This window comes from Idiotropiscis lumnitzeri, chromosome 5, assembly GCF_059441095.1.
Source record: "Idiotropiscis lumnitzeri isolate Australia: NSW breed Sydney's pygmy pipehorse chromosome 5, RoL_Ilum_1.0, whole genome shotgun sequence".
Classification (NCBI taxonomy): domain Eukaryota; kingdom Metazoa; phylum Chordata; class Actinopteri; order Syngnathiformes; family Syngnathidae; genus Idiotropiscis; species Idiotropiscis lumnitzeri.
The window spans coordinates 19,294,594-19,321,372 of NC_142395.1; the positions used below are offsets into that span (position 1 = coordinate 19,294,594).

A 26,779-nucleotide genomic window follows, 5' to 3' on the forward strand; every position below is an offset into this window, starting at 1 on the left:
AGTAGGAACATATTCTTGTCAAGAACATTTTGGGGTAGATTTTCCGTCCAAGTGTTACCTACGCTAACACTGATTTAAACAAATTAATCAAAAAGCCTTCTGCAGTTTTTTAAGTCTAAAAAGCACTGATAAAATGGATTGTTAATTTCCCCGGAATTAGCATCTCACCAACTCTTTGCTCTTTACATTTATTATTCATACTTATGTTCAGTGAAGTACTTACCAAGTCAAATGCCAACAACTCATCGCTGGCATCAAATGGTTACATCAGTCTCAAAGGTCCTCATTATGCTACTTTCCCAGTTAAGATGTGAAGACTGGAATTATAATTACCCATTTTGTCTTAATATATAAAACAAATGTTCTGTTTACATTTGGATCAATCATTCTGAATGTTTGTGTTATTCTTAATTATATTGATTTAAAATTGTGCATATCGAAGTGGTAATTATCTTTTGATTATTTAAGTAGTGATTTTCAACTAAGATAATTCTTTGTGCGTCACGTAATTGGCTGATAGTATAAATAATTTATGCAATGAATAAATTGATCAAAGATGTTACACTTGATACATAGCTGAAGATTTATTCTCAATGTACTTGATGTCTGTCGTTAGGGATTTCTTTTATATAATAGTGATTAATTAATTATTTTTTTTTGTAAATGTCACATTGTAATGTTTATCAAGAACAAACCTGCATTGAAAAGATGAATGTTTTCCTTTCCAATTAAAGGGCGACTCCCTACAGTCACCATGAAACATTGTCATAGCAATCTCCCTAGAATGCTAGAAAAGGAGCAAGCTGACATTTTGACTTGAGGATAAACCACGACAGGAAAAAAAAAATCCATGTAGTCCCACATGAAATGACTGTATCCTTCAGGGATTAGGGTTGAAAATTGTGATCCCTGAGGTTCCAGGCTATAATCTGGTCTGCTTTCTTTGAAGGAATCCCTGTGAGATCTAAAGACCTTGAAATGCCATCATTAAAGTAAAACAAGTTAAACTTCTCATCGCCCTCCCCTTTCTTCTAATTAATGCTATGATGAATTGATTGCTCCGAGGTAATGTATGAAAGCACATTATTGTCATTGTGAATTAATCGGAGTACTGACCTGTAACTGCAGTTAGTCATGAACAGTCAAATGCATACGACTGTTAAAAATGAAGACCATTGATGCACTTACATGCAAGTCCAAGACACAAATTTTGATTTAGGGATGGGGAGTGAAAGGGACCATTTACATTGTTCAGGGTCACAGCAAATTTGGGGAATATTCGAGTTTTTTAATCCTAGAAAGGCCCTCTAAATTTGGGGTCGGTGTATTACGCTCTGCACAGGACACCAATCCGATGTGGATCACGGTTTTGTTGCTTTCCTATTTTAATGACAAATATGACTCAGGTTCTTCCGGCGTATCGATCTCAGTGTTAAATTGCTGCATTACTCACAAGATCACTCAAGACATACAGAAAATTTTGCCGAGTGATGTGAGTGGGCTCATTAAAGCAAATTCATCTATGTTCAATATGGACTCAGTCAAATTATGAGTTCATGTTACGAGACCCTCGAAGCATCCTCTGTACTCATTTCAGTGACTGTGCAAATGTAACAGTTGGATTAAGTGTGGCTCTATCGGTGATGCAGGCGTGATTAATGGACCAATGGGAAATTTATTTGACATATCTTGAACCCCTCAATAATGTGACATTTTTGCAACTGCTGTGGAAATTTTGGCCACCGCTATTTCACGCGTCTTGGATGAGATATTTTCCAGAATGCGTCCAGATTTTGTTTGCAAACGGGAAGACAGAAGGTTGTTTTAAAACTACCGAGACCATCTTGTACTAGATAGCCTGTTGATCCCGCTGTTGGCACGACAGATGATCGAAGACTTTGCCAAAAATATGTATGCAACATGACCCAACAGCTACTCAAAAGACAGCCATTAAAAAAAAAAAAAACAGCCACTGAAGAAGGACAAGGTAGGACACAGCAGCCGTCTAATGGCACAAGAATGTCACTACACCAGAGAGGACATTAAATGAGACAAAGAGGGGCAGGACACTCAGACCAGGGCAACCATTGATTTCAACCCTTCATCTCAGTAATGAAGACGAAACCTCTGTGACAGTCCCATGTCCATTTCCAATGAAATCTAAAACCACGCGCAAACACGGTTCCTGGAAATGTTCATGAATAAATAACCTCTGTTTTGGTGTCCATGTGTTATACTAAGTGTATGTCAGGAAGACATCAAATCTCTGAGGAAAGGCGGAATATGGGCTTGTCCGGCAGTGCTTTAGATGAGAGTTGGTGGCAGCTTCCATCAACTTGCGCAGGTCGTAACCTTATGTCACTTTTCTACTTCAGGATGGATGACTGCATAGCTAGAGCACACTAACTCGGTCCCACCAGTGAGCTTCAAGGGGAGGTTATAAGAGGAATGCTTGTCCTGCTCTAGCCAAGATGAGGACAAATTCCAAGGGCTTGGCAAAATGGGGTTCTTCTTTTTAATTCTTTCACTGAACAGAAATGGGGTGTTGGATATTTAAAAATACAAAGTTTAAAAAGTCTTGATTTCTTTGGCACGGAATGAAAGATGAATAGCGGTGATATTTACCAGATAACTAATAGGTCAACGTCCATTTCCTTGTGATTTCAAGGTAACAAGGACAAACTTAAATCTGACACCATGAGAAAAGCAAAATTGTTTTTCACATCAAGACAAATTGGTCAATTGGCTTGCTACCCCTCAGACATAACACTGTTATTATCATAATTGATTTTTTTTTTAATGTTGCCTTATATCTTGAGTATACTGTATGTATATGTGCATAACACACAATACGGTGTTTGTTTTAGTTTCAAACATCATTGGACATTTCCGACAATCTCCGCATTTTTGATTGTATGCCGCAGTGAAATCATGGTTGTGGTCAAACAGCTGTAGAAAGTGAATGCTGACGTTTGTGAACCCGCAATTATTTAATTAAAAATGTAATACTTTTGAGGCCCAACAGTATTTTTGACAGAAGCCTAATATAGGACTCAAGCGTTTTTCGTATTGTAGCTGCGGATGATAAAACTCGAAATAATGATGATTAATTTTTATTATTTTTTTTACGTGGAAAAATATTCTAATGAGAACGACGAATTATTTAAAACAAGAGCTGTAAAAACAAACTTCCAACAAAATATTCCGGTTCATTCGTTGTTGGCTATTTAGAAAATGCCTTATCTTGCATCTTTTTGAACAGTATGTACTCCCTGATCCACACAAAGCAGGCACCATCACCCTCCCACATAGTTTCAAGCTTCAATCCCTTTTTTGATTGAAAAAAAAAATGCTTTCTTCTCATTAGAAATGACATCAGTGACAAGGGCAGAGATGATTCTTTACTTCTCGTTTGAGTACTTTGAATTACTCTACAGTTAAGATTCGTCATCGAAAGCGCTGCATGAATTCTTTAATGCACACTCCAACAACCACACAGACAAAAATGCCATTCAGCTTCACAGCAAAGAAGCAGCCAATTTGCCCGTTTCTATTCAACAAGTTTTAGTCCCATCCGTGGAGGAAATGACTTTGATTCTTTGAGCTCGTCTAATTGACTTCCCTGGCGTCTGTCAGTCGTGAACTTTGTGTCAAACAGCGAGATGCCCCACAGCAAAAGGTGGCTTATGGCACCATCATGAATCCAACAGACAATCACAACAGTTTGCTTTGCCTTGGATATTTAATGCAGAGCCAAATCTGGAATGAAGGTATGCTTACAACTAAATGTCATCTGTATCCTTGGGACGCTTAAAGCAGCGCCATTGGATCACAAAAACGATTCGCTAACAAGGCTGAGTGGTGAGCGCGCATCGCTTTGAATGCTGCCACAGCTCACAGCAGCATTCATCCAAAACAACAGCGATATTGTAATGACACGCCGAGCCTCTTCAAGATTTCACCAGATGAGCTTTTACAAATTCCTCGCTGGGCCCATTATTAAAGCAGCAAAAGTGGCGGATTTTTCCGATGCTTAAGGAGTATTTCCACATGACAAAAAGACATTGTGCAATTGAAATTTGATTAAGAACCACCTCGCAACCTCACACTGACTGCATTATTCAGTAGCATTCCAACACACACAAATAGGGTGCAGACTCGTGTCTAAAGTATCCTGGACACTCACCTTCCGCTTGCACATCACACAATGGACAACGATTTTGATATACAAGCGAGAGAATTGTGGCAAATTAATAGCAGACGCATGGCTGACGACAATGCAGTGGCAAGTGCCTCAAAATCAGCATCTGCATGGGCCTCTGGAGTCTAGCTTCAATGATCTAACGTTAGCATCAGCATCGAGAGGACAATTTCACGTTATCGTGACGACCAGGGTCGGAGCTACATACAGCCCACTGATCTACAAGTTGCTTTCGGAAAGAGTAACCCGAGCACCGGGAAAGGCCATAAAAGCATTGATTGTTTTCTCACTCGCATACCGGAGCAGATTTGATTCATGCACCAGTCAACATGCAGTCTGAAAGTTTAGATACAGCCGCCTCATCAAAAAAAGATAAGAGTTAAGAAATATGTATTCAAGTCTGTGAGTGTGTCCAAGTACGGAGTGATTAATTGGTCTATTCATATTACAAATTGTTGAGCTGATTTTTTTCTTCTCTCTCTCTGGCAAGGTTGCAGCATTCATGAAATGATTTATTGAATATTTGCAAAGCATCTGTTACTGAGAGGAAAAATACTGAAATAAGAATTCAACTTTGTCGAATGAATCCATTTATTTTGAAAAATCACTTTTTTGTATAATTGTGGGTTGGTGTTTTTTATTTATTTTATTTTTTTCTTTCTCAGTGTCAACAAGCCTGACAGCATTGTTACCCAAACGAATAAAGTGATGTGGATACTTTTCTTCCTGATCTAAATTAAAATCATACAGAAACTTTCATTTAGTTTCATTCCATTTTGGCCTTTTATTGTGACAGTTTCATGCTTGCCATGAATATGACCTGCATTCCAAAGCGTGATCGTGACTCAGATGAAGTTGCCATGAGAGGTCAGAAGGAATCAACACTATTGTGTTTGATGAAAGACAATTATTTGCCGAATTCAGGTGGAATTGTTCCGTTATAACAATCAGGCCACTGAAAAATAGGCAGGATCAAATCAGGTTTTTTATTGATGATATATAATCTTCATTTATACTTGGTGGTTCAGAACCTTAATCTTTATCTTCTTGTGCTGGAATGCATCACAAAAATAACAGTGCATCTTTTTATATCGGAAATAAAAAAAACAAACTCTTATAAAGTCATATAAAGTCTTTTTCTCAAAACTGACTATCTTTGTCCTTCTCCGCCTGCAGTGATGAGGTCTTTCAAAGTGTGCTACTTTTAGCGTGTAGCTTCTAAAACTTGCCAAGCCTCATTATCTAAAAAACAGGCCGACTACCTGCTGTGAACGCTTTACAGCAGTTACCTGAGCCAGGAAGTGGCTTTCTGCCTTGTTGAGGGAGGTCATATTGTTGAAATGTTCATCTGTGTGTCTCGTGCGCTGAACGCTAAGGTTTGTTGGTCATCCAGGATGTGTTTTTATTCCGGTGTGTTTACGTGCGTCTTAATTGATGAAAATGTGTTTTTTACTGAAATTTTAGACAGCTGCTATTATGTGTCACCTTGTAGTTTTGGCTGCTGGCAGGAACTCATCAAGAACAAAAAAATATCTATGTTGTCTATTTTTCTGGCTATGAAATGCTCTCTTGGCGCACCATGGAGGCAAATTAATGTCAGCAAAAATACAACCGGCAGACTTTCAAAACGGAGTTGGCGGCTGCATCATGCTTACAGATTTTATTATAACAATTTATTGGTCAATCAAGCGCAATACAGAGCCCTCCAACACAGTTTATTCCCTGCAGCTTTTTTTTAATCTATTCCCGGTCCTTTGGAAAAAAAAACTATATTGAAAGCATCAAACTGTCTTGTTTTTCCGAACATTCTATTTAGAACTCATAAAAATGGTATCAGTGAGGTCTGGAATGAAAATGAAAAAAAAAACAATACAAGTTGGTCTTCGCAAGGAATATTTAATTCAGCAAATGTCAAGCAGGACAAAGAAATGTCATGTAAATGCCACTTAAACAGGATTTAGCCTTTTGGGTTCTTTCTTCTGCAGAGCTTCAATGTGAGTAAAAATGTTGGATGGTCTTCCAAAAGGTTGATCAAGATGTGTCTTGAAATATATCCTGGACTTTTAAGATACACCATCAAGGAATGTACAGCATATGTCAAGAAGTGTATATTTGGCACAGGATCTGTCGTTGTGCACCTTGGTGAAAAACACAAAACAAAACTGCAGCTTTCCTTGTTTCCAGGTCCACAAATCGCCGCAGTGACCACAAAGGTTCCTTGTTTGTTTTTACAACTGTTTTCTTCCACGAGCCAAAAACTTGACTCATGGCCGTCTCAGGCTACACATTTTTTATGTCGTTCAAAATGACATCACAGTTGCTCAGGGCTCAGATAACGACCAATCACGGCTCAGCTTCAGAAAACAGGTGATTTTTTTTTTTGTGTGTTGTCTTAAACAAATTTGTTTAATAACACCGCATTTGCAAATCCACTACTGGCTTTGCAGTTAGCAAACTTAGCATGAGTTGAAATGCTTCGTATACTTCCCAATATTTTTATTGTTTATACGTAAATAGGAGAGCACTGTCTTCCTATTGGTCAGAATTTCTGACAGGTTAGACTTTCGTGGTGGCGTCCAAAACGCCAAATAACCAATCGTGACTATGTCACACTAGACAGACTGCGAGTCATCCCGACGACTCAAAATCCGCTACGAGACACTACGTTGATCTGCGACACGTCTGTCGGCCCAAAATCAGCTACATTCATTTTGCTTGACGTTGGCATTAGTTGAATCGAGGACTCTAAAATGATTATAGGTGTCAGTGGTTGTCTGTCTCCATTAGTTCCCTGTGCCTGACTTAGGACTCGTCAAAAGTCAGCTGGGATTGGCTCTGTCTCTTACGTGAGCATGAACAGGATAATTAGAGTAATGTTGTTTGAAAAACTGAAATGTTTGCTACCAAATTGTTCCCACAAAGTTGAGAGCATTTAGCTGAATTTAATCATTGAACATTCAAATGACTTTTTGATATTCCGAAAAATTGGTAGTGGGTTAATGGATTCTTTCAGGCCGCTATTCCCAACGACCAGTGATGTTGGTGCATTATTCTTTATTTGAATTAACAGATAGTCCCTTAATGGAGCATGTCTGTTCCTGTACGATTTTTGTCTGGTAGCGTTTGCTATTTTTGACCACAACAAACCCATTCTGCAGGCTTTCTCACATTCCAATGCCCTGTAGATACAAAACACAACAGTCACTGAAATTGGAGGATTTCATCCTTCCATATGTGAGCCTTAGGCTGAAGGACCCTATTCACAACAAAGAAGAGGATCAACCCAATGAGAATGGTGCATTGCGGTCCTTCAGTACATTCGGGGTGTAAAGAGGACAGTGTTTGGAAATAAGTTATCTTGCTAAATTGAGCAGTTGAAGTTAGGCGGACAATTCCACTTATCAGTCGTGTGTGACTTTATTTGAACTGTTATATCCGGTTACTTATTTTAAAATAATATTAGGAATTAGGTATTAAGTATTTTCTTATTACAAGTAGTAGTTGTAGTAAGTCCTGTTCGATTTTGCCTAACAAGAAAATCCCAATTAATTTCTCTCAATATTCCAGATGATTACTATTTCTTTGTAAAAATCAAAAAAAAAAATTCTTTGATCTCAAAATGTCAGTGAATTTAACTCAGTTAAGACACATAGAACTGTCCAAGGCACTGTTCTGTTTTAAATTACAACAATAATGAAAAAGAAAATGCATGTATGATTTCAAATAAAATCAAACATGAGAAAAATCTAGTTCATTTAATCTGTAAACCTGGCTCAAGGTCACATTTTACTCGAGTCTTACTTAAACATAAATCAATGATTAGTGCAAAACTGTCACTCAATAATAACAACATACAAGGTGACAATCACCTTGCATGCTGAATGCCAGTGAAGGTAAAAAACACGTAATGATCTCTTGAGATTGTGAGCACCTCATCTTTGCAATAGACAGAAAAAAATGCATTAATAAACTACAAACCATTCTTTTTTGTAAAGATTTCGGCATCATTAACAAGCTGGACATAGCCAGACATGGAATTGGCCCAAATTGACCTCAAGCGGACTACAAGCTTGCAGGTTTATTTTGAACAGTGAATATTCAGCGTCAATAAGACTATTTGTGCAGATTGAGTGGAACTCTCATGATCAACAGGAGGTGTAAAACTCATAAGGAAAAAAAAAAAGATTAATTCCCAAGGTCTTTAGTTCAAGCAAAAAATATCAAGGGGTTATGTTTTGGTAAAAAGCATAACAAATTCGCAAAATTCTATTTGGGCTGAGTGCAACTCCATGTTTTGCAAGCAGTCACTTCGTGTCTTTGAATGAAATGAGTTCATAAATCAAAAATCTCATGTGCATAAACAATCAAAGACTCAGTGGCTCAAAACTCCAACCAGAAAAATGAGTGTCAGTGAAAGATATGACAGTTTTTCATCATTCATTAACTTAGACCCACTTTCCACCGAGAGTGGCAGTGCAAAAAGGTAATTAATTTCCTCAAGGACAATTATTCTTGTGCTTTGAGATGTGATGATAGGAGCTTCTAGAAGTGGCAGACAGTATTCTGAAGGAAAAACTAGCGACATCAGTTGTGTTTCATCTACTGCGAAAGAAAAAAAGCAAGCTTGAGCTACAACAGATGTGCCCATTTGTTTTCCTTTTTCAACCACTTTATGAATTATTTTATGATTTGTCATAATTTTTATGACTCCTTGTACAGGGTATGTAAATGAAATTGCAATTTGGGGAGTAGTTTATCCCAAATTAAACACGTCGTTCATGCCATGCTAGGCTTTTAACCATGAAAATTGTATATATCAACTTTTGATGCAAGTCCTCTGTAGTAAAGACATCATATCAACAAAAATATTCATCAAAGCAAACCACAAAAACATCACTTAATACCACCACCGTCATGTAACAATTTTACAAAATACTACACCAATAATAAAACTGTGTGGCATTACAGAGATTTGAAGATTAATTATTACATCTACTCTACAATGTAGCTGCTCACAATCAAAATTTATTGAATAAGAGGACAAAAATGTTTTCGTACATTGCAAGTCTCCAGCCAACTTTTTTTATTTGAAAAGCAGTTTTGCTGATCAATGACTTAATTTAAAGAGCAACTATTTTATTTTGAGGAGCAATTTTTTTTAGCGATACTGATTAATATAGACAAAATAATAAAATAACAAATTATTATAATATAGACAGAAGCTATCATACTTCGCTCTTCAAAGCTTGATGGATGCTATTGTCTAGTGTAATGCTAGCTAGTTGTCACAAGTGACAAAAAAAAAAACGATTTCCGAATTGAAACAAGCCAGTGAGGTAAGGTGTTGGCCAATATTTCCTCAAAATGTCCATTTTTTTTCTTCCTATAAAATGTATTTTTATTCATGGCCAACATTCATGAGCCTCAACTGCACACTGTGTCATTCGCCAGCACGCTGGAATCTGAAGGCTCTGGGCAGATTACATTGACATGAAAATGCACAGAAACTGATATCTTATTGTACAAAAAAAAAACATTTAACACGTGTAAGCTACTGGAAGCTACGCAGCCAAGACAGACTATGAAATGGATAAAATACACTCAATAGAACAAATTCATACAATTTCATGTCAATTGTAAATGTGCATCAGTCTTCCCGCCTCAGAGGAGGCGTCGCAGACCCTGGCTGCACACCACTGCAATACAGTCATTGTCAAAGAGTTTTACGTTTGTTTGTGGCTGCGCAATTTTCCAGACGGAACTGATCTTGCAGCAAACTTGGAAATTGGCACCAATATCCACTCATCCTTTATTTACAGGGCCAGATGGTTGGTTTGGACGACACGGAACAACTTCTAATATAACAGATGCTGAATTGTAATATGCCTGTATTTGGCTGGCTTGCTACGCGCCATTATCGTCTAAAAGCCCATTATCCAAGGCAAATATGTGCCCCCCTTTCACGGCTGCAATCAGGGAGCATTAAGTTATTTCTTTGGGGAACTGACAAGTGGCTTTTCCTCAATTCTGTCTGTCAGGTTTCCTGCAACAAAGTGTAGTACAATGCGCCCCGCCCCCCACAGAATTTCGCTGAGATTCTATTCTAACAATTGGTGTTTGTAAAAAGGCGGTGGCTGCAGCAACTGTAATATTAAAGATGCTTAAATGAGCTGCCAGTCAGTGATTGATGGGCTGTGCGAAAGTGGCCCGCCATTCACCGGGATCCTATAAAAGGGGCTTTTAATTATGAGTACCTCGTATTGATGTTGTCAGTTCTATTGCTATATGCAGCAAGTATGTGAGGAGAATGCGATTCACCAGCAGTTGCACTGCACACAATGCAATCTACTGAAAATGCACTGTCATCAAAGCCAAGTGACTCATTTATTGTGCAAAATGAATTTATTGAAGATTGATGAGCCGTCTCGCATCAAATAAACCTACCATGTCATCGAGAACTATTTCATCAATGTCACTTGGATACGGTGTGCTTTGCTTTTGGATACCCTTCAAAGTCAAGAATTGAACTGTTTGGCTGCGATTGTGAGTCTCTTTAAAGTTCCCATCAGAAGTCACAACAAACGCAACATGTCCATCTTGTCGCCATGTTGCTGTTGTTTGGATCAGATGATAAAAATTATATTAAATGATAACTTTTTTTTTTTTACATAAATAATGTTGCAAATTAGATTTATTTGCATGCTATTGCATTTCATGAGGTAAAAATAACTTCATGACAAAAAGGTCACCTTTTATGAGTCATTATAATTATTTCCGCTAATTATGGCAATATCCATGCTTCCTTTGTGCTGCTGTTCTTCTTAAAAATTGATTTGTCACACTCAGAATAACTTGGACAGTTCATTAGAATATATTCAGTATCAAATGTAATCGCCGCAAAGCCCATCGTTACGTAATTATATTGTGATCGTTGTACAGTATTTTCTCACAGAGAAACAAAATATAGATATTATTTCCCTTCAGATGATGTGTTTGTCAACGACGAAAAAAGTCAACAAAGTGATTAAAAAAAAAAGGGAGATCAGATTTAAAAAAATGTCTCACTCAACATGCTTTGTGCATTTGACAGAGCTTAACAATACTCTTGTATAATATTTAAAACATCCTACAAATACATCAGCGATTCAAAAAAGAGATAATCCTCGGACGGTTTTTAAGAGGCTCAAGACTCCGGCTCAGAGTTGCTTACTGGCTAACAGATTTCCATATTTTTTTGTTGTTCTTCTTCTTATTCTCACATTTTTTTGCATCAACTCAGATTTCAGGATAGTTACCTGCTCAGACATTTGCTCTAATTTATGTCGGTGTGTACCAATTACTCTTGTCAGTAAGCGCAAAAACATTTGTTCCTTCCAAAGCTGTTGAACGCTGTGCAAGGTCAATAACTCTCAGTCGTATGATTATGTGGCCAGTTATGAGTTTTGTCCCATTAATGAGTTGGCCAGCTGCGGCTGCAGTCTGAAACTCCCACTGCAGTATTTATGAAGGCTCTGGCCTTCAAATCACATCAAGCTAAATAGTTGCACAATGCGGGTGTTTTGAGAAGAATCTAATACGAAAAATGAAGTCTGTCAATAGTGTGGAGCAGGTTGATTTGTATTCCTTGCAAGTATAAACTTGAGTACTTGTCTCCGCCTTGCATTTCAACCTGTTTCACAATTATATTCCAATTTAGTTTTCTCAAACTGTTCGATCAAAGATGATTTTAAAAGAACCGTTTATTTGTGGTCAATACGCGTTTATTATTTATACATTCATGAATATCAGCCACTTTTTTTTAAAAGAATGGAATATCAATGCAATAATTATTAATCGTATTTTCATCGAGGAAAGGCGGTCATTATATGGGGTAGGGTGCGCGTGAAAAAGGACGGTAGATTGCCATCATTCTTGGACGCTTGACGAAGGAACTCTAATCTTGAACCAAAGTTGTGAGCGGCTGGTAGCGATGGATGACAGATCCTGAAAACAGTTTTACTAAGAGTGGGAGGCAACGCCGGTCAAGTTCCGCCACAATTTCTGCACGCTTGGGCGAACGTGTCTGCTTAGACTGTTGTTCGAGCTTTCGCAAAATCCGGCATCATTTCTGCAGAGACGCACGGCAACGAGATGGATTCTTGACGATGACGAGCGAGCTCAAATGTCATATAATTATGCCAGCAGGTTTGCGTCATTACTGATCATCAATTGTTTTCAGGGGACAAATTGTCATCGCTGGTAGCTCTTTGGATATTTAATTCCGAGGGAAATCGATTCTGTTGTTGTTGACTTGTAGTTCAACAGCAAAGCACTGCCTGTAGCATCTCACCTCAATATTGAAAATGGGAAAACCAACTAGTTAAGATCAGAGCTGTATAATACCAGAAGTTTTTTTTTTTTTTTGGAAAGCGAAATTGTCCATCCAATTATTCAAACATATTTTGTGAAATTAAAGTGCTCATCCGTGATTTGCCTTCTTAAAGTTTATCCATCTGGAAAGCTTCTTTAAGGCTTGTACAGAGCCAACCTTACATGTTCAGTCCACATGAGACTGCCTGTCCTTGATTTTGATCCAATTGGAAAAAGCCCCACAGGCTTTCAATATTTAAACAAAGGTAGGTGTAATTGCAGGTCATCGTGCTGCAAGCAAGAAAAAAGAAAAGTGACGAGGGACGACTCCCCAATCTCTTCAGGGTGGATACAGTTCAAATAAGGGAAACGTGTTTGGGCTGAGCAGCTTGCTAAAATACCAATACATTGCAAAACACGTCAAATAGATTCAACAGCTGCTGAATCTTTGAAGTGATTTTAATTCACAGTTAAGCAGGATTGCAATTTAGAGGTTATAAGTAAACACCCGTCAATTTTCTGTCGTGATTGGAGACGTTCTCGGTAATCAACTCCATTGGTATAACATTCAAACGGAAGTATAGTCATGTTTGGATTGAAAATACAATTGGTTATTTAGAAAAAAATATATATTTAGAGTACAATTCGAAGCAATACTGAAGGAAAAGAAGGAATGCATTACAAGAACAATTGCTCATCATCATAGTTGGGGATTTGTAATACTGTCGTGCCAAGAGGCTAACAAGCCGGTAAAGCTCACGAGGCTCCAAATGTTCAAATGTTTTATGAGCAAGCCTGACACGTGAAATGTTGATTCATGTGCCACATGCTTGTTTACAAAGCTCGAGGTAGGAGGAATATCTGACATGGAGACATTAATTAGGAGCTTAACATGAGATCCTATTTAGGAGGCTTTAGAAAGACTCCCCAGCTGATTTGACTCTTATGCGTTGGTGTCTTCATGCTCAAGACAAGTGCCACGCAGGCGAGGTTTATTATTATCGTCACGACAACCTGATGTGCTAGCGAAAACAAAAACGAGAAAGGTTCACTTGCGTCACTGAATAAAAAAAATTAACTAATTTTTTTGGACTAGTGTCATTATTTCTTAAGATGTCAAACGTTATGTTGTTGCATTCCTGACCACATCTAAAAGTAAAACCCTTATATAATTTTTTCCGAGTACTACATTAAATTGGGGATTTAATGATGCACCTGTAGATTTGGCTGTTATGTTTTGCCTTTTGAGTCTTGTATATGGAATTTATGAATTAAAAAGTCAGCACATGGTGTAAAGATCTTGCATATTTGTTCATCCTCTGACTTGATTTCCTCTTTCACATCAACCCATACAGAGTTTTTCTTGGAACTCCTGGACAATTCCGAGAGGTCTCTGAACAGCCTGTTCTCAAGGACATTTGGGAAGCTGTACATGAAAAATTCCGAGGTATTCCAGGACCTGTTCACTGAACTAAAGCGCTACTACACAGGGGGCAACGTCAACCTGGAGGAGATGCTCAATGATTTCTGGTCCAGGCTGCTGGAGCGGATGTTCCAACTATTCAACTCCCAGTACCACTTCACGGATGATTACCTGGAGTGTGTCAGTAAATACTCAGATCAACTCAAGCCCTTCGGAGATGTGCCCAGGAAACTCAAGGCTCAGGTCACCAGGGCCTTGATTGCCGCACGGACTTTTGTCCAGGGCCTCATGGTCGGTCGGGAGGTCGCCAACAGGGTTGCCAAGGTGAGTTTCATGTTCCGCCTACGAAAACTGTGTTTGCTTATATTCTCTGCCATTTAAAAAAAATTTGCCAGTTTGACTGAAAGGAATTTTACCATTATGCCATATTGTGATTGTTTTCTTTTAGTGCATGCTATAGTAAACCAAAATTATATATTTTTAATATTTTTTTTTTATATCTATATAGTAATTTAATCTGAAGGGTTTTTTTTCTATGAAGAATAAAAAGATCTCACTGTGATGCCGTGCAGTTCTGCTACAAACTACGGCCACAATATCAAACACATTTTGCAAACAAAGTTGGCATTTAGTTGACTGCAGACTTGATGTCAAACAGTTTTAACATATTCCTGTTTTCTGAGAATTATTGACTAAAAAAAAAAAAAAAAAAAATCAAGACTCAAGCAAAGTGGCTTTTTTCTGACATCAAAGTTTTGCATTAATCATTAATATTTGCCATAAAACAAATCAATTGGGATTCTATTTTTCATATTTAGTGTTAGTGGCATTTTTCTTCATTTTACTTTTCAAGGAGAAATTGTCTTGTGATATTTTCTGATTGTGTGGCTGTACAATATGATTGTTCATGAAGGCAACTATCATTTCACATTTTAATGATTTCATCTCCACTCCCCTTCACGCACCTGCCCTGAAGATATGACTTAGTTATTTGAAATGATTAGCAAAATGTAAAAAGTGCATTGCAAAAATGGTTGAAATATTTCGATGAATGTTTTTGCATTATTCTTTTTTTTTTTAATTATTTAGATATATTTATACTACATCAACAACTCACAGCAGCCATTCAACTTAGCTTTGAGTGCATCGAGGAAATAGTTGCTAATTTTCAAAGGCAGAGAATCACTATAGGAAGCGTTGAACTGAACGATGCATCAGTCGTCGACCTAAAAGGCACGACCGGTCAGGATCAAATCCCACATTCAATGCCCGCTCATCAATTATGAAGCGCAGCCAGGAAACAGTGTTGCATCGCTGAAGGCTGTCAGGCTAGTGACCGTTCATAAACTGCAAGTGAAAAGTAGCTCAACTTGACAAATCACCTTGACCTAACAATTACCTTCACTTCTCACAGCTTTCACTGTGAGGTCATATATCGTTTAACTTTAGCTGCTCACTGCTTCATGACCAAGTTAATCACCGCTCTCTTGAATTAAAGGCCAGTTTCATTGTCCTTTTGGATTTGTCTCGGCAGTTTCTCACAGCAAGTCTGCAGTAAAAAGGTTCTGTTTACTAGTTACTTTTCATTTCCCACCTCGCAGCGTATGAGTTATCACCAGCGACTGCAAGTCAAAGCGAACATCGGAGCGAGCGACTTGCGCTTTACGGACCGACGACAGACATGACTTGACTGTTCACGTCGTTGTTGTTCCACTTGAGTCCTGTAAACTGTTGCCAACTGTCAAATCAAATCAAGAAGAAGACATTACCCTCTGTGGGCGAAAAACAACTCAAACAAGAAAACAAGCTGCCTCCATTAACAGGGTATACTTTCATTTGTGATGGAAAACAAAGAGCACGTTTCTCGACAAACCGCAGGAATTGCGGCATGATTTTAACCGGGGGCTCGTCGAATGGACTTTACGCAAGCGGGGGGAAAAAAGGACTCTGTAAATCAACATTGTCAAACTAGTAAATTAGAAACTAAGAGAATGTAGAGATGCACAAACATCTTTTGAGCATTCACTTCAACTATGAAGCACAAGTGCTCACACATGCTTTCTTTTTCCAACATAGCAGCAACAGTAAGCTCCAGAGAAAAGTGTGGAAATTAGGTCGCTGATGCTGCCAGCACACACACACACAAAAAAAAAAAAGTACTTTCCTGGCGAGGTTTAATAATTTATGAAAATATTCATAATTTTACAAACTTACATCAAATTCCAGCAATATCAAAATCAAATGTTGTGCAGTTGAATTGTGTGAGGTGACATTGGTCACTCAATAATTCCAGTTTCATCTTCTGACGGAATACGGATCTAACCATGACGGACATTTTTTTTTTTTTCATTAGTGTGTTTATTTTCACAAGAAATAATCACTGTAGTTAATGATACTCACCAGATAAAATGCACATGTAAAAGGTATCAGAATAAGTTGTTTCTCGTGATGTTCACGTCCTCTCCTGTTTGGACTAAATTTACTGAACTGGCGCTTTTAAAACTACCAAAAAAAAAAAAAAAAAAGTGTCATTTACACGCCAGACAAACTTTCAAGCATCTGTCTGTTCAATTGTCCATGTTTCTTTTGCACGGAATGTTATGAAAACAAAGAGGAAGCGTTCATAATTGCTGCTTTTGCAATAAAGTCAAACCAGGAGAGATCTCACTCCACAAAAGGCGATTGCACTGAACACCGACATGGACACCATGCCTGGATTAAGAGCAGAATCTCTCTGGATTACAGTTTATGATGACCATTAAGAGTTTTATCCTGGGGGGGTACTTAAAACACAGTCCACCACATTCAGACCTGCTCAGAGAAGATTGTGGGGATTTGGACCTTTTGAACGGTTTAAAGTTTGCGTATTTAGAGCACTTAGCACTTACACTGCATGAGCATGAGAACCAGCCGCGTGCCTGCTACATGTTTCGTCATGAGGATGGAAAGAAGTAGGGTATTTTGTACAGCGGGATTTGTTTTGTTTCCCTGATGGCGTATACTGTAATGCTGATCTCATTACCCAAACTGGCAGATACTTGAATAGAAAGATCAAAAATGCTTTCTAACCTTCACACGCAACATGCTGTGTATATCTTTGATTCATTTTATAGTTTTTGCTGAAAAGCAATAGGTGGAACAATTTACTGTGTGGTGAACGTGATATTCATTCAGTCTTTTTTTAAATGCGATTTCTCCATTTGTCAACGGTATTAGAAACTTAGACTGTTTGTGGTTTTGTACGGAAGAAAAAAAGAAAAAAAAAAAAAACACAACACTTTGCATTTGTTATGGATGGCCTTACGGCCAGACAAGGGATCACCATGCAGATGCAAGTGTTTGAGAGCAGTGACAAAGGCTTTATTCAAACAGTTGATTTGAACTACAACAACACAAAACATAGTCGCGAGAGTAAAAACAAGAAGGGACTAACAAGTAATAGTGGACAGGGCCACAGAAATAGAAAATGGGCGAGAACAAAGGGGTCCAAAAGGCTATTTACAAAAACTAAACAGAAAGTGTCCAAGAGCACTTAAAAGAAACAAACACATTAAGTACTCTTGGTATGCTAATATTAAAAAAGAAAGAAACACAAAGAACATAGTAGAACTTATTTAACCAACGTTAAATACTACTGGCGCAAAGACAAACTAAGATAACTCGAGAACCCACAGGACTTGGCAAGCAGCAGGACCACATGCAGAGCAATACTCCGGCAGTTTTGTTTGTTTGGGGCTGAACCTAAATACTACAGACTGCTGATTAGCACCAGGTGGATCGGACTGATTGGAATTGCTTCCCTTTTGTGACTCCGCCCACCACTCCACCAGGATGCACTGTGGGTGGGGAGAACATATAAGCTACAGAAACTTCCTGTGGAACATATTTTCTCCTTTATGTTGTACTAGCTCCTGAACTTGAGTCCTGTTCTTTTTTTTTTTTTTTTTATCAGTTCTAGTTCTAAAAGAGGAATACAAAATAAACACACCAAAGTTTTTCCCAAGTAAACGAGACGCACTAATCACACCACATCTACAAAAAACATTTTAAATTGTTACGCCACTGACAGTGTTAAATTGAATTAATTATTTAATTCTAATTAAAAATGTAAAATAATTCTCAGTTGTGGCATGATGAAAGCGTGGTTAGCACATCCGTCTAAATGCTTGAGGGGGTGCACCATTTTTCCTCAGTGCTACTGGGGGTGCACACAGGACCCACAACACTTCCTAAACAGAAGTATGACAAAAATGCAATTTTACATATGCATACATTCAAACTTCGCGATCTTAATCTATTTCATTATTTTATTAATAATATATTTATCAATGCATGTATAAAAGATCAAGTATCCTAATTAAACAAGAAAGTGTTTGACGTAAACGACAAAATAAACGCAGACTAACATTAACTGCGAGAACACATTTTTTAGTTTATTTATTTATTTATCTATTTATTTATTTTTTTACAAAAATCAAGTCAGTCAAAATGTTATTATTATTGAGGTACTTTGTTTGTCCTAAATAATATTCCAAATACGCAAGAATAAATATGAGGCCTACTCACATTTTGTTAATGCCCCCGGGTAAGTGCCATCTAGTGGCGATTGGTCATATTACCACTCAAAACTACAGTAGACCCCTGCATATATTTTCCCCAAGTTTATCCTGTTTTTTTTTCTTGTTTTTTTTTTTTTTTTGTTCAGTATTTTTCGAAGAACAATTGTGTTTGTAAAAATAAATAAAAGAGAAAGGAAAATACTGGCTCAGCGCTAACAATCATTATTGGCCGAGATTTCCTTAGGCACTGTCACTCGTTCTGCCATCGCATCCTATAAATTAGAGTTTCCTTACTGCCATTGAAATATTACAGATGACAAACCTGTAGAGGTATTTATTTACAACATTAAGTAGTAGTAAAATTCAGTTTCCAAGGATGACTATTTCTTCAAATAAAGCCGTCGTCCCACATACGCGCACCGCACACTCGTCTCTCACCCTCATGCTCAGCGTCTGTCTAGTCCTCTCTCGCTGGCGCCGAGCGCTCACAGCTTGCCTGGGATGAGGCTTCGGCCACAGCGCTGCAATGGCAGATGGCAACTGGCTCCGAAAAGGTTTGGCACATCATTGGGAAATGTGCTGCGGCAAAGATGCCTTTTTTAATTAAAAGATATTGATCTGCGATGAACCGCAGAATGTTGGAAGAATGACCAACAGCGTGTTCTTTCAAATACAAAGACATGAAAGGATAATAAAGAAACTGACTGTAGACTACAGGATGCGCTTGCTCAATTGGGTTTTATTTCTGAATGATACAGTTTCACTCCCATTATGTATTGTGCAGAATGACATTTAGAGCAACCCAGAAACGGGATCCATTAAAAAAAAAAAAAATCATCCATCGTTACGACACAATTTATCTTTGCCATCGAGTCACTCTTCATACACCAGATCACATAATGAAGCTCTCATGACACCTTGAATGAAGCGGAATGCCACCACATTTTTATTGAATGTGCTCTCAGAGCAAGTTGTCAGCAATTGTCCCGGGATCTTCTTGAGAACAAATGAGGGTTTTTTTTCCCTCTGACATTCTGGATGAGATGCTGGCCTTCCCTCAGGTGGACAGAGAATACTCTTTTATCTGCAAACCACTGATGTGGTGGGACAACAATATTGTCTATGCATGTCATGTAACCACAAGAGATGATAAATAGCTCATGGAGCAGCACCACTAGCACGAGGCTGGCTTTTAACATGTTTGCGCTTGTCTCTGTAAATTAAAGAAACAGTCCCAACTGCTGCTCTAGACATGCCACATAACATGGTTCGTGTCAGGATAAATCAGCGGGGCCACGAAAGACAGACAATTGAGCTGACTCATGCAGGTCACACGGGGGACCGCTGTGCTTTCAGAGAGTCACATCTGCCCACATTATTAATATTCTGACAAGGCAGGTAGACATGCATTGATTCACAGCAGACTCTCTCTAGAATCTTCTTAGGTGCCATTCTACATTGAAGATGAGGAGCACAGGGAGTCTCACGTTGAAGGGAGGTGGTTGCTGGGGGGAAACAAAAGTGAATGAAATCGGCGGGGCACCTGCGAGTCAATATTAGGAGTTGATTTTATTTATGTAACCTTTATTTGTGCAATAAGGCAATTGAGAACAGGTTCGCTTTTGCAATGATGACCTGGCGGCAGTCAGCAGAGTAAAATAAGGCAAAAATAAAAGCAATACAACTAAACACATACAAAAAACTGTATGACGTGATGCACAAAAAAAATATACACTGACCAAAATGTCAAATATATATTCAAAAATCATTCATCATTGTAAATAACAAGACAAAATCTCCAATCATTTCTCATTTGCATTTTATTTCCCTCTTGTTGCACATGTTTGAAGCTGTTAAAAGATGAGAGAAGAGCTAAAGATTGAGGTCTCCTGAGCAGGATGAGGGCACAAAAATCATAGATCACGGCAAACATGACATCACTCATGTTTGTTACAAATAAAAAAAAAAACAAGCAACTCTTGAATGTTTTTTTTTTTTATTCCAGAAACAGAAATTCGAAATAGCCTAAAGATTAATTGTAGAACATTCCTCCTGAAATTATTTACATGTTCCAGCAGATGAACTTAAATAAACAGAAACAAAATTTCTCCAAACGTTTTTCCTGTTGCATTGAAGCAATGCTAGTAAATGATGGCCCAATAGCCAAACTACTCACAAAGTCAGCCAGACAATTTCCATTCACAACAGTTTCAAGGTAACCTTCAAAATTATGGAGAAAAAAAAGTAAGCCAATTCAGCTTCGTTTTTTTTTTTTTTCGAGTCATCTTGAGCATGAGACTTGGCATTTTCTAAATGTTTCCTGTCTTTATTAATTTATTTTAGCCATCTTTGTTTTTATATGTCTCATTTTTCCTTTTTTTACGTATAGCACTTTGTATGCTGCTACGGTCGTTTTTAAACTGCTCTTTAAATAAAGCGGAGTTGACTATACTGTATGCATATAATTACTCAGTCATTAACTTTGCATATTCCGTTCTAGACACCAGTTGGTCTTTATATCTAATTTTGTTTTCTAGTGTCTACTACACAGCCATCGTGAATGCATTTTTATTCAACTATTTTGTAATCATTGGGGATCTGGACGGTATTTCACCCTCGAGCATTTAAACCTCATTGCAGTCACTTTTATTTTCCTGCTGTGCGAAAGTCTGACAGCATGATTAGACATTAGATCACTTGTCAGTGCTGCAGAAGCCGAGCGTTTGATGTGGGATTTTAGGATTTACTATATGCTTCTGTGAAGCGTATACAAGATTCTTGTAAGGAATTACTCGAACATCAGTTTAGAGTTCTTTTTTTTTTTTTTTTTTGCATGTTCTTCCCGGAATGTTTTGTGATCAATGTTTGTCTTTGGAACAAGTGGCAATCTGTTTTGCACAATGACGGATCAGTCATAGTGCAATCGACATTAATGACTGTGTAATTGAGTGGGGACGCCGGGTCAGCAATGCAGTCCCATACCCGTGTCCAATCACCGTGAAAGCAATGCGCTCAATGACAAAAATGATGACAGACCGGCTGAGACAAATTCTTGGCATCGGTCTCATCAGTGTCCCACCAGCGCTCTCCTTGATTGGCCTTGCTAGCTTGCAAAGATATTGTCATTTCTCACAAGTGGCACCGAGCCATTTCAGCTGCTCTCCCCCTGAAGGGAGTTCACGCCATATGTGCATGGCAACACCCTGTTGGATAGGCAAGGTGATATTTTCCAAGAGTGTCATTTGTTGACGATTGTGTGTGTGTGTTTCTCATCAGTCTACTCTTGATGTGGTGTGACTTTTTATATAGGCCGTGTTATCAGGTGCACAGTCAGTCAGTGTTCAAGATCGCTGCTTTTAGAATAGAATGTTAATACTTCATAAAGAAGAAATTCATGAGAGCTCAATAGTTTGACAGGTGAACAGTTCTTATTCCTCCTTCAAAGCAGATGTTTGATGAGCAGGCCACTTTCTCTGCATGCCCACACTCTCATTATAATATCGCGCACTTACAGTACCCACAAACAGCATGCATAGTGCTTAACATCGGATGGGTAGATTAGTGTGTGTTAATCTTACACTAGATCTGAGGCAGCTTGCGTCTCAGTCTTGCCCTCAGCCTGCTGTGAAATATTCCAGTCACTCAAGTGTAAAGATGTGCTAACAAGATTATCAGATTACCCTTCATACAGGGTACACAGCAAATTTATAGGCACGGGCAAAACAATGACAGACAAGCTTTGGAATGTAACATTTTACATGTTCACAAAAGTCAAGCGCAGCTTCAACAGGTTGGGATATTGTTTTAAATATTTGTGTCGCAGTTGCTCTATGTACATTCGCCAGACTTGTGTGCGGGCAAGCATAAGATCGGTTCCCGCTCATTGATGGCGTTTGTGTGTTCAGGGTGTAGTCTTTCTCTCGGCCAGAATCAGATGGGATAGGCGCCCAGACTACGGCAAATCGGCAGGATACACCCTGGACAGGTTGCCAGCCAATTTCAGGGCACAAAGACAAACAACCATCCGCTCTCACAATCATACTTAGGGCCAATTTAGAGTGTTCCATTAACCTCCCATGCATGTCTTTGGAGTGTGGGAGAAAACCCACGCAGGCACGGGGAGGACATCCAAACTCCGCACAGGATGGCAGGAGCCGGAATCAGACCTTGCACCTCTGAACTTCAGACGTACCAACCAGTTATTCACCGAGCCGCCACATACAAATATGTCCACACGTCAACATTTCTGATAGCAAAAGCCTTCAAAAAGAAAGGCAGATTTAGTTCTATAGTACATTTCATACTCAAGGCAACTCAATGTGCTTTACACGAGCAATAAACAACACCTACAATCATTAACAAACTTCGCATCTTATTCCAACCATCTATCCATAACTCAATAGGCGGCCCACCAGCCTCATCCAACCCACGGGCCGCCAAGCTGCCCCCCCCACCCCCCAAACTGGTGCGGCACTTTCTAAAATGAAATGCAATTTGTCATTCTCAATGCAGTATCGCCACAAACCAAACTTCACGTGACACCGCCCGCCCATTCGTTGTATATATGAGGTTTGCACGAACGACGTGACCGCTTGCCATGGGGCAAGCGCACCTTAATTGAATTCCCCCCCCCCGCCTCCCAATATGAGTTTTGATGGGTCAGCACATGTAGACCAAGACTCGCCTTCATGAGCGATACACAGACAGCCTTCTGAAAGAGCCCAAAAGTGATTAATTATGAGGAAAAATATGTTCATCTGTATAATGTAGGTGCTTTAAGTATTTATTACTTCGGTGTTCATTTGTTATTCAAGCGGACCAGCCCACATGGCTTGTGCATAGGCAGTGGTGTCGTGGTGGCTCAAAGCAGAGCACGCAACTCGGTCTTGCTTGATAAAGAACGCGGAAACACACGAGTGTTCTTTAAGTGCCTTGTTTGCAATTGCAATTAACTTCTGCATCAGAATGTGTTATGAAAATGTCTTATGTCATGTTATTAAGTAAAAGTTACCATTTTGTTATCACTGTCAGCTACTTCTGCAACTGGAAGAAGTGCGCTTTGTTTTTAACAGTATGACATTAATACTGGAAGTGTGAAACGTTGATAACTTTAGTTGTTTGGCTATTAATAGAATTATCAGGCAGTATGTGTTGTTTTCCAATCTCTGTTTTTTTTTCTTTTCCCCCTAGAAAACCTCACAGCCACCCACACGCATTCACAGACACACGACACACTCAAAGTGTAAATTTCCATTTTTCTTGTGGATCTTTGTGTTTATACTGTAATTCAATGTAACCCTCCTTATATTTTTATTTTGGAGTTCGTGTCAAAAAATGCTTGAGCAGGAGGCAACACAAGGTTTTACAAAACAATTATAAGTGATTCGCTCTAGAGTAAATATATTTTGATTTCTTTTTCTCTCTCTCAAGGATTTAATTCAAATCCTTTGCCAATTAAAATGGAAACCAACATTACAAGCTGTGTTTAACAAATCCTTATTTTATAACTTGTAAATGTCTGCATTTGACTCTACATAGCATTATTAATACTTGTACTTTGGCTCGAAAAAAAAAAACACTCTTTATGAAGGCTGCTTTGGGATTTATTAGCTGCAACTGCTTTAATGTCTCTCATCCAAATGGGAAATGCCTGTGCATAAATCGAGCATGATATTTTGCAAGCGTGTTAGCTGTTAAATGTGCCTTGTTTTCTAAAAATGCCACCCTGTTAACGATGCTCCTCGGGTGATATAAACAATTTGCCATAACACAAGCAGATGACACGAAGCAGTGGGAAATGGCAACAAGCAACCTAGTTGTAATGGCTTCTTACAAGACATTGCGTGATGTCAGTGGCAGATTGCAAATGTCAAAGATGTTGAATTTGATCCTTGATGCCAGCTGCCAAACAGTGGCAGCAAGCTCACTAATAGAGTCTATGTCACACTGGTTGCATTTTCCTGAGCTTCAAGTCTCCTGCTTGTTTTTCCACACAATAGCGCACATACTTATTGTACCAAATCAAAGACGAACCACAGCGATAACAACAGACAAGATGGAAGTGAGACAGAGACTCAGATGTCACAAATACTGTTATTAAAGTAAACTTTTTTTTCCTACCATTTTTTTTTGTCGCTTTAATCTCTCCTTTATTTTTATTTCACTGTGTTTGTTTTGTGTACCAAGAGTTTTTGTTCATGATTACAATAATGAATGAGTGATTGCTAGCAAGCTATCTATCAAGCTATCTATCTAGCGAGCCAGCTAGCTCGCTAGCGAGCAAGTTATCTAGCGAGCAAGCTATCTAGCCTGCAAGCAAGCTAGCTAGCTAGCTAGATAGATAGCTAGATAGATAGATGTCCCTTCAGTTGTTTCCCTCCTAAAAGATGACGAGATGACAATTTGTATTGTGCATTTCCTAACCATTCTTCACCATCTTTTAATTCCTCGCTTCATATTTCCTTCTTTATCATGTGGCTGTTAGTTTGAACCGGTCCACAAATACCTCATTATCAATCATTATTACAAAGAGTACACATTTGGAAGTAAGTAGGAGTATTTCAAGTACTTTTTCTTTTTTTTAGAATTTTATCGGTTAAACTCTTAAAATAATGATGAGTGAAGTCAAAGCCTTAGAATGCAGCCGGTGGTCTCAATCTTATGACTGCTGCTGTCTGATGTGTTACCACTCTAACACACAGGCGCACAGCAGTCTCCAGAGTACATGCTGGACACAATCTAGAGTCAAGCATGAATACAGAGGCTGACAGGCCAATTATCAGATGTACTCCTCGTTCTGCATCCCCACCTCTGAAGGGAAGCAGATGTGAGAATCCTGTCACTTTCACTCAAGCCATTGCAGTGGCATGGCCCACTAACAAAAGGCGCAGCCTTCACAAAAGATCAAGATGGACAGTGTTGAAAACCTCATGTTGTCACGCTGTTTTATCGCATGCACTTTTTACATTTGCACACTCGGGACATGTGACATATGTGGAGTGCTTAATTTTTTTTTTTTTAAATACCACCCAATGGAAGGTTTATGCACTAGCACTAATTGTTATTGTTAATTAAACTTTTCAAAATGGTAAAATGTCCATAGGGCAGCACAGTGGAATATTGCTTAGCGCATCTGGGTCACAGTATGAGCCGTTGGGTAACAATTTAGACTCAGGCCCTCCTGTGTGGTATGTGGGTTTCTCCGTATTCTACAGCTACTACCTTTGATAAGCCAAACCAATGCATATTAGGTTAAAGGGACGCTTCATTAACGTTAACATTGACACTTATTTAATAGGTTTGCATCTAAAAATGTCATCAGTATTAAAATGCGCCACCCCCCCCCCAAAAAAAAAAGAAAAAAGCCTGCAGTGATTTAAGGGCTTTTTCGCAATAAGATTTACAACAAATTGGCACGCCCCCTCTTTGGAGCTCAGCTTGTTATTTTTTTCTGGTTGCCGTGTTTACGTCGCAACAGGGAGGCAAGCGAAGTCATATTGCTCGAATTGTCAATTCTGTTATCTAAAACGGCGACCGATTGCCACCGAAATATAAACGCACATTACTACTCTGTGGTCCACTTCAACCTGTGAAAGTATAAAAGCATTCTGCACGATAGTTTGGATTTATTGACATTAAACGTGAGCTCATGTCACCTCCACAAAATCAAAAATCCAGTGTCGATCGATTCTCCGCCTAAACAAGCTGAAGCGGACAAGAGCCAGAATGTGCACATAAACCCAGACTGGTTATATTTTGAACATTTAGCTACGCTTAAATCGTATCAACTCTCAGGAGGCAGACGGCAGCTGGAACCAACTGTGGACAAATTGTATAGAAAATGGATAGAGGGATTATGAATCAAATATCCCCAAATCAGTAAAATGTCATGCCTTAACATTTATTCTTTGCTTGACAGCCTTCTATGTCAATGCAATAAGTATGTATCTATTTTTTTTTTCTATGTATTTGGTTGCTCTGCAGGTAAATGTTGCTCCCGCATGCGTCCGAGCCTTGACCAGGATGTTGTACTGCCCATACTGCCGAAGCCTGCCTGGGCTCAAGCCCTGCCGAAACTATTGTCAGAACGTCATGAGGGGCTGCCTCGCAAACCAGGCCGACCTGGATCTTGAATGGAACACTTTTACTGGTAAGTAAATGATTGCATGTGGTGTCTGTGCGTCTGTTTGTCCTGTGTGCGTATGCATCTCTGTGTACTTTCAAGTCGTCAATGTTACTTTTTCATTG

The 26,779-nt window shown here is 38.7% G+C and overlaps 1 protein-coding gene across 1 annotated transcript in view; it reads left to right on the plus strand.

Moving 5' to 3' along the window:
* Window positions 1-26,779, plus strand: part of LOC148337167 (glypican-6-like) — a 78,616-nt gene that overhangs the window by 24,151 nt on the left and 27,686 nt on the right. The window contains exons 3-4 of the mRNA XM_088295374.1: window positions 13,906-14,297; window positions 26,516-26,681. Of these exons, the coding sequence (XP_088151500.1) occupies window positions 13,906-14,297; window positions 26,516-26,681 (558 nt within the window). The remainder of the gene's footprint in view (window positions 1-13,905; window positions 14,298-26,515; window positions 26,682-26,779) is intronic.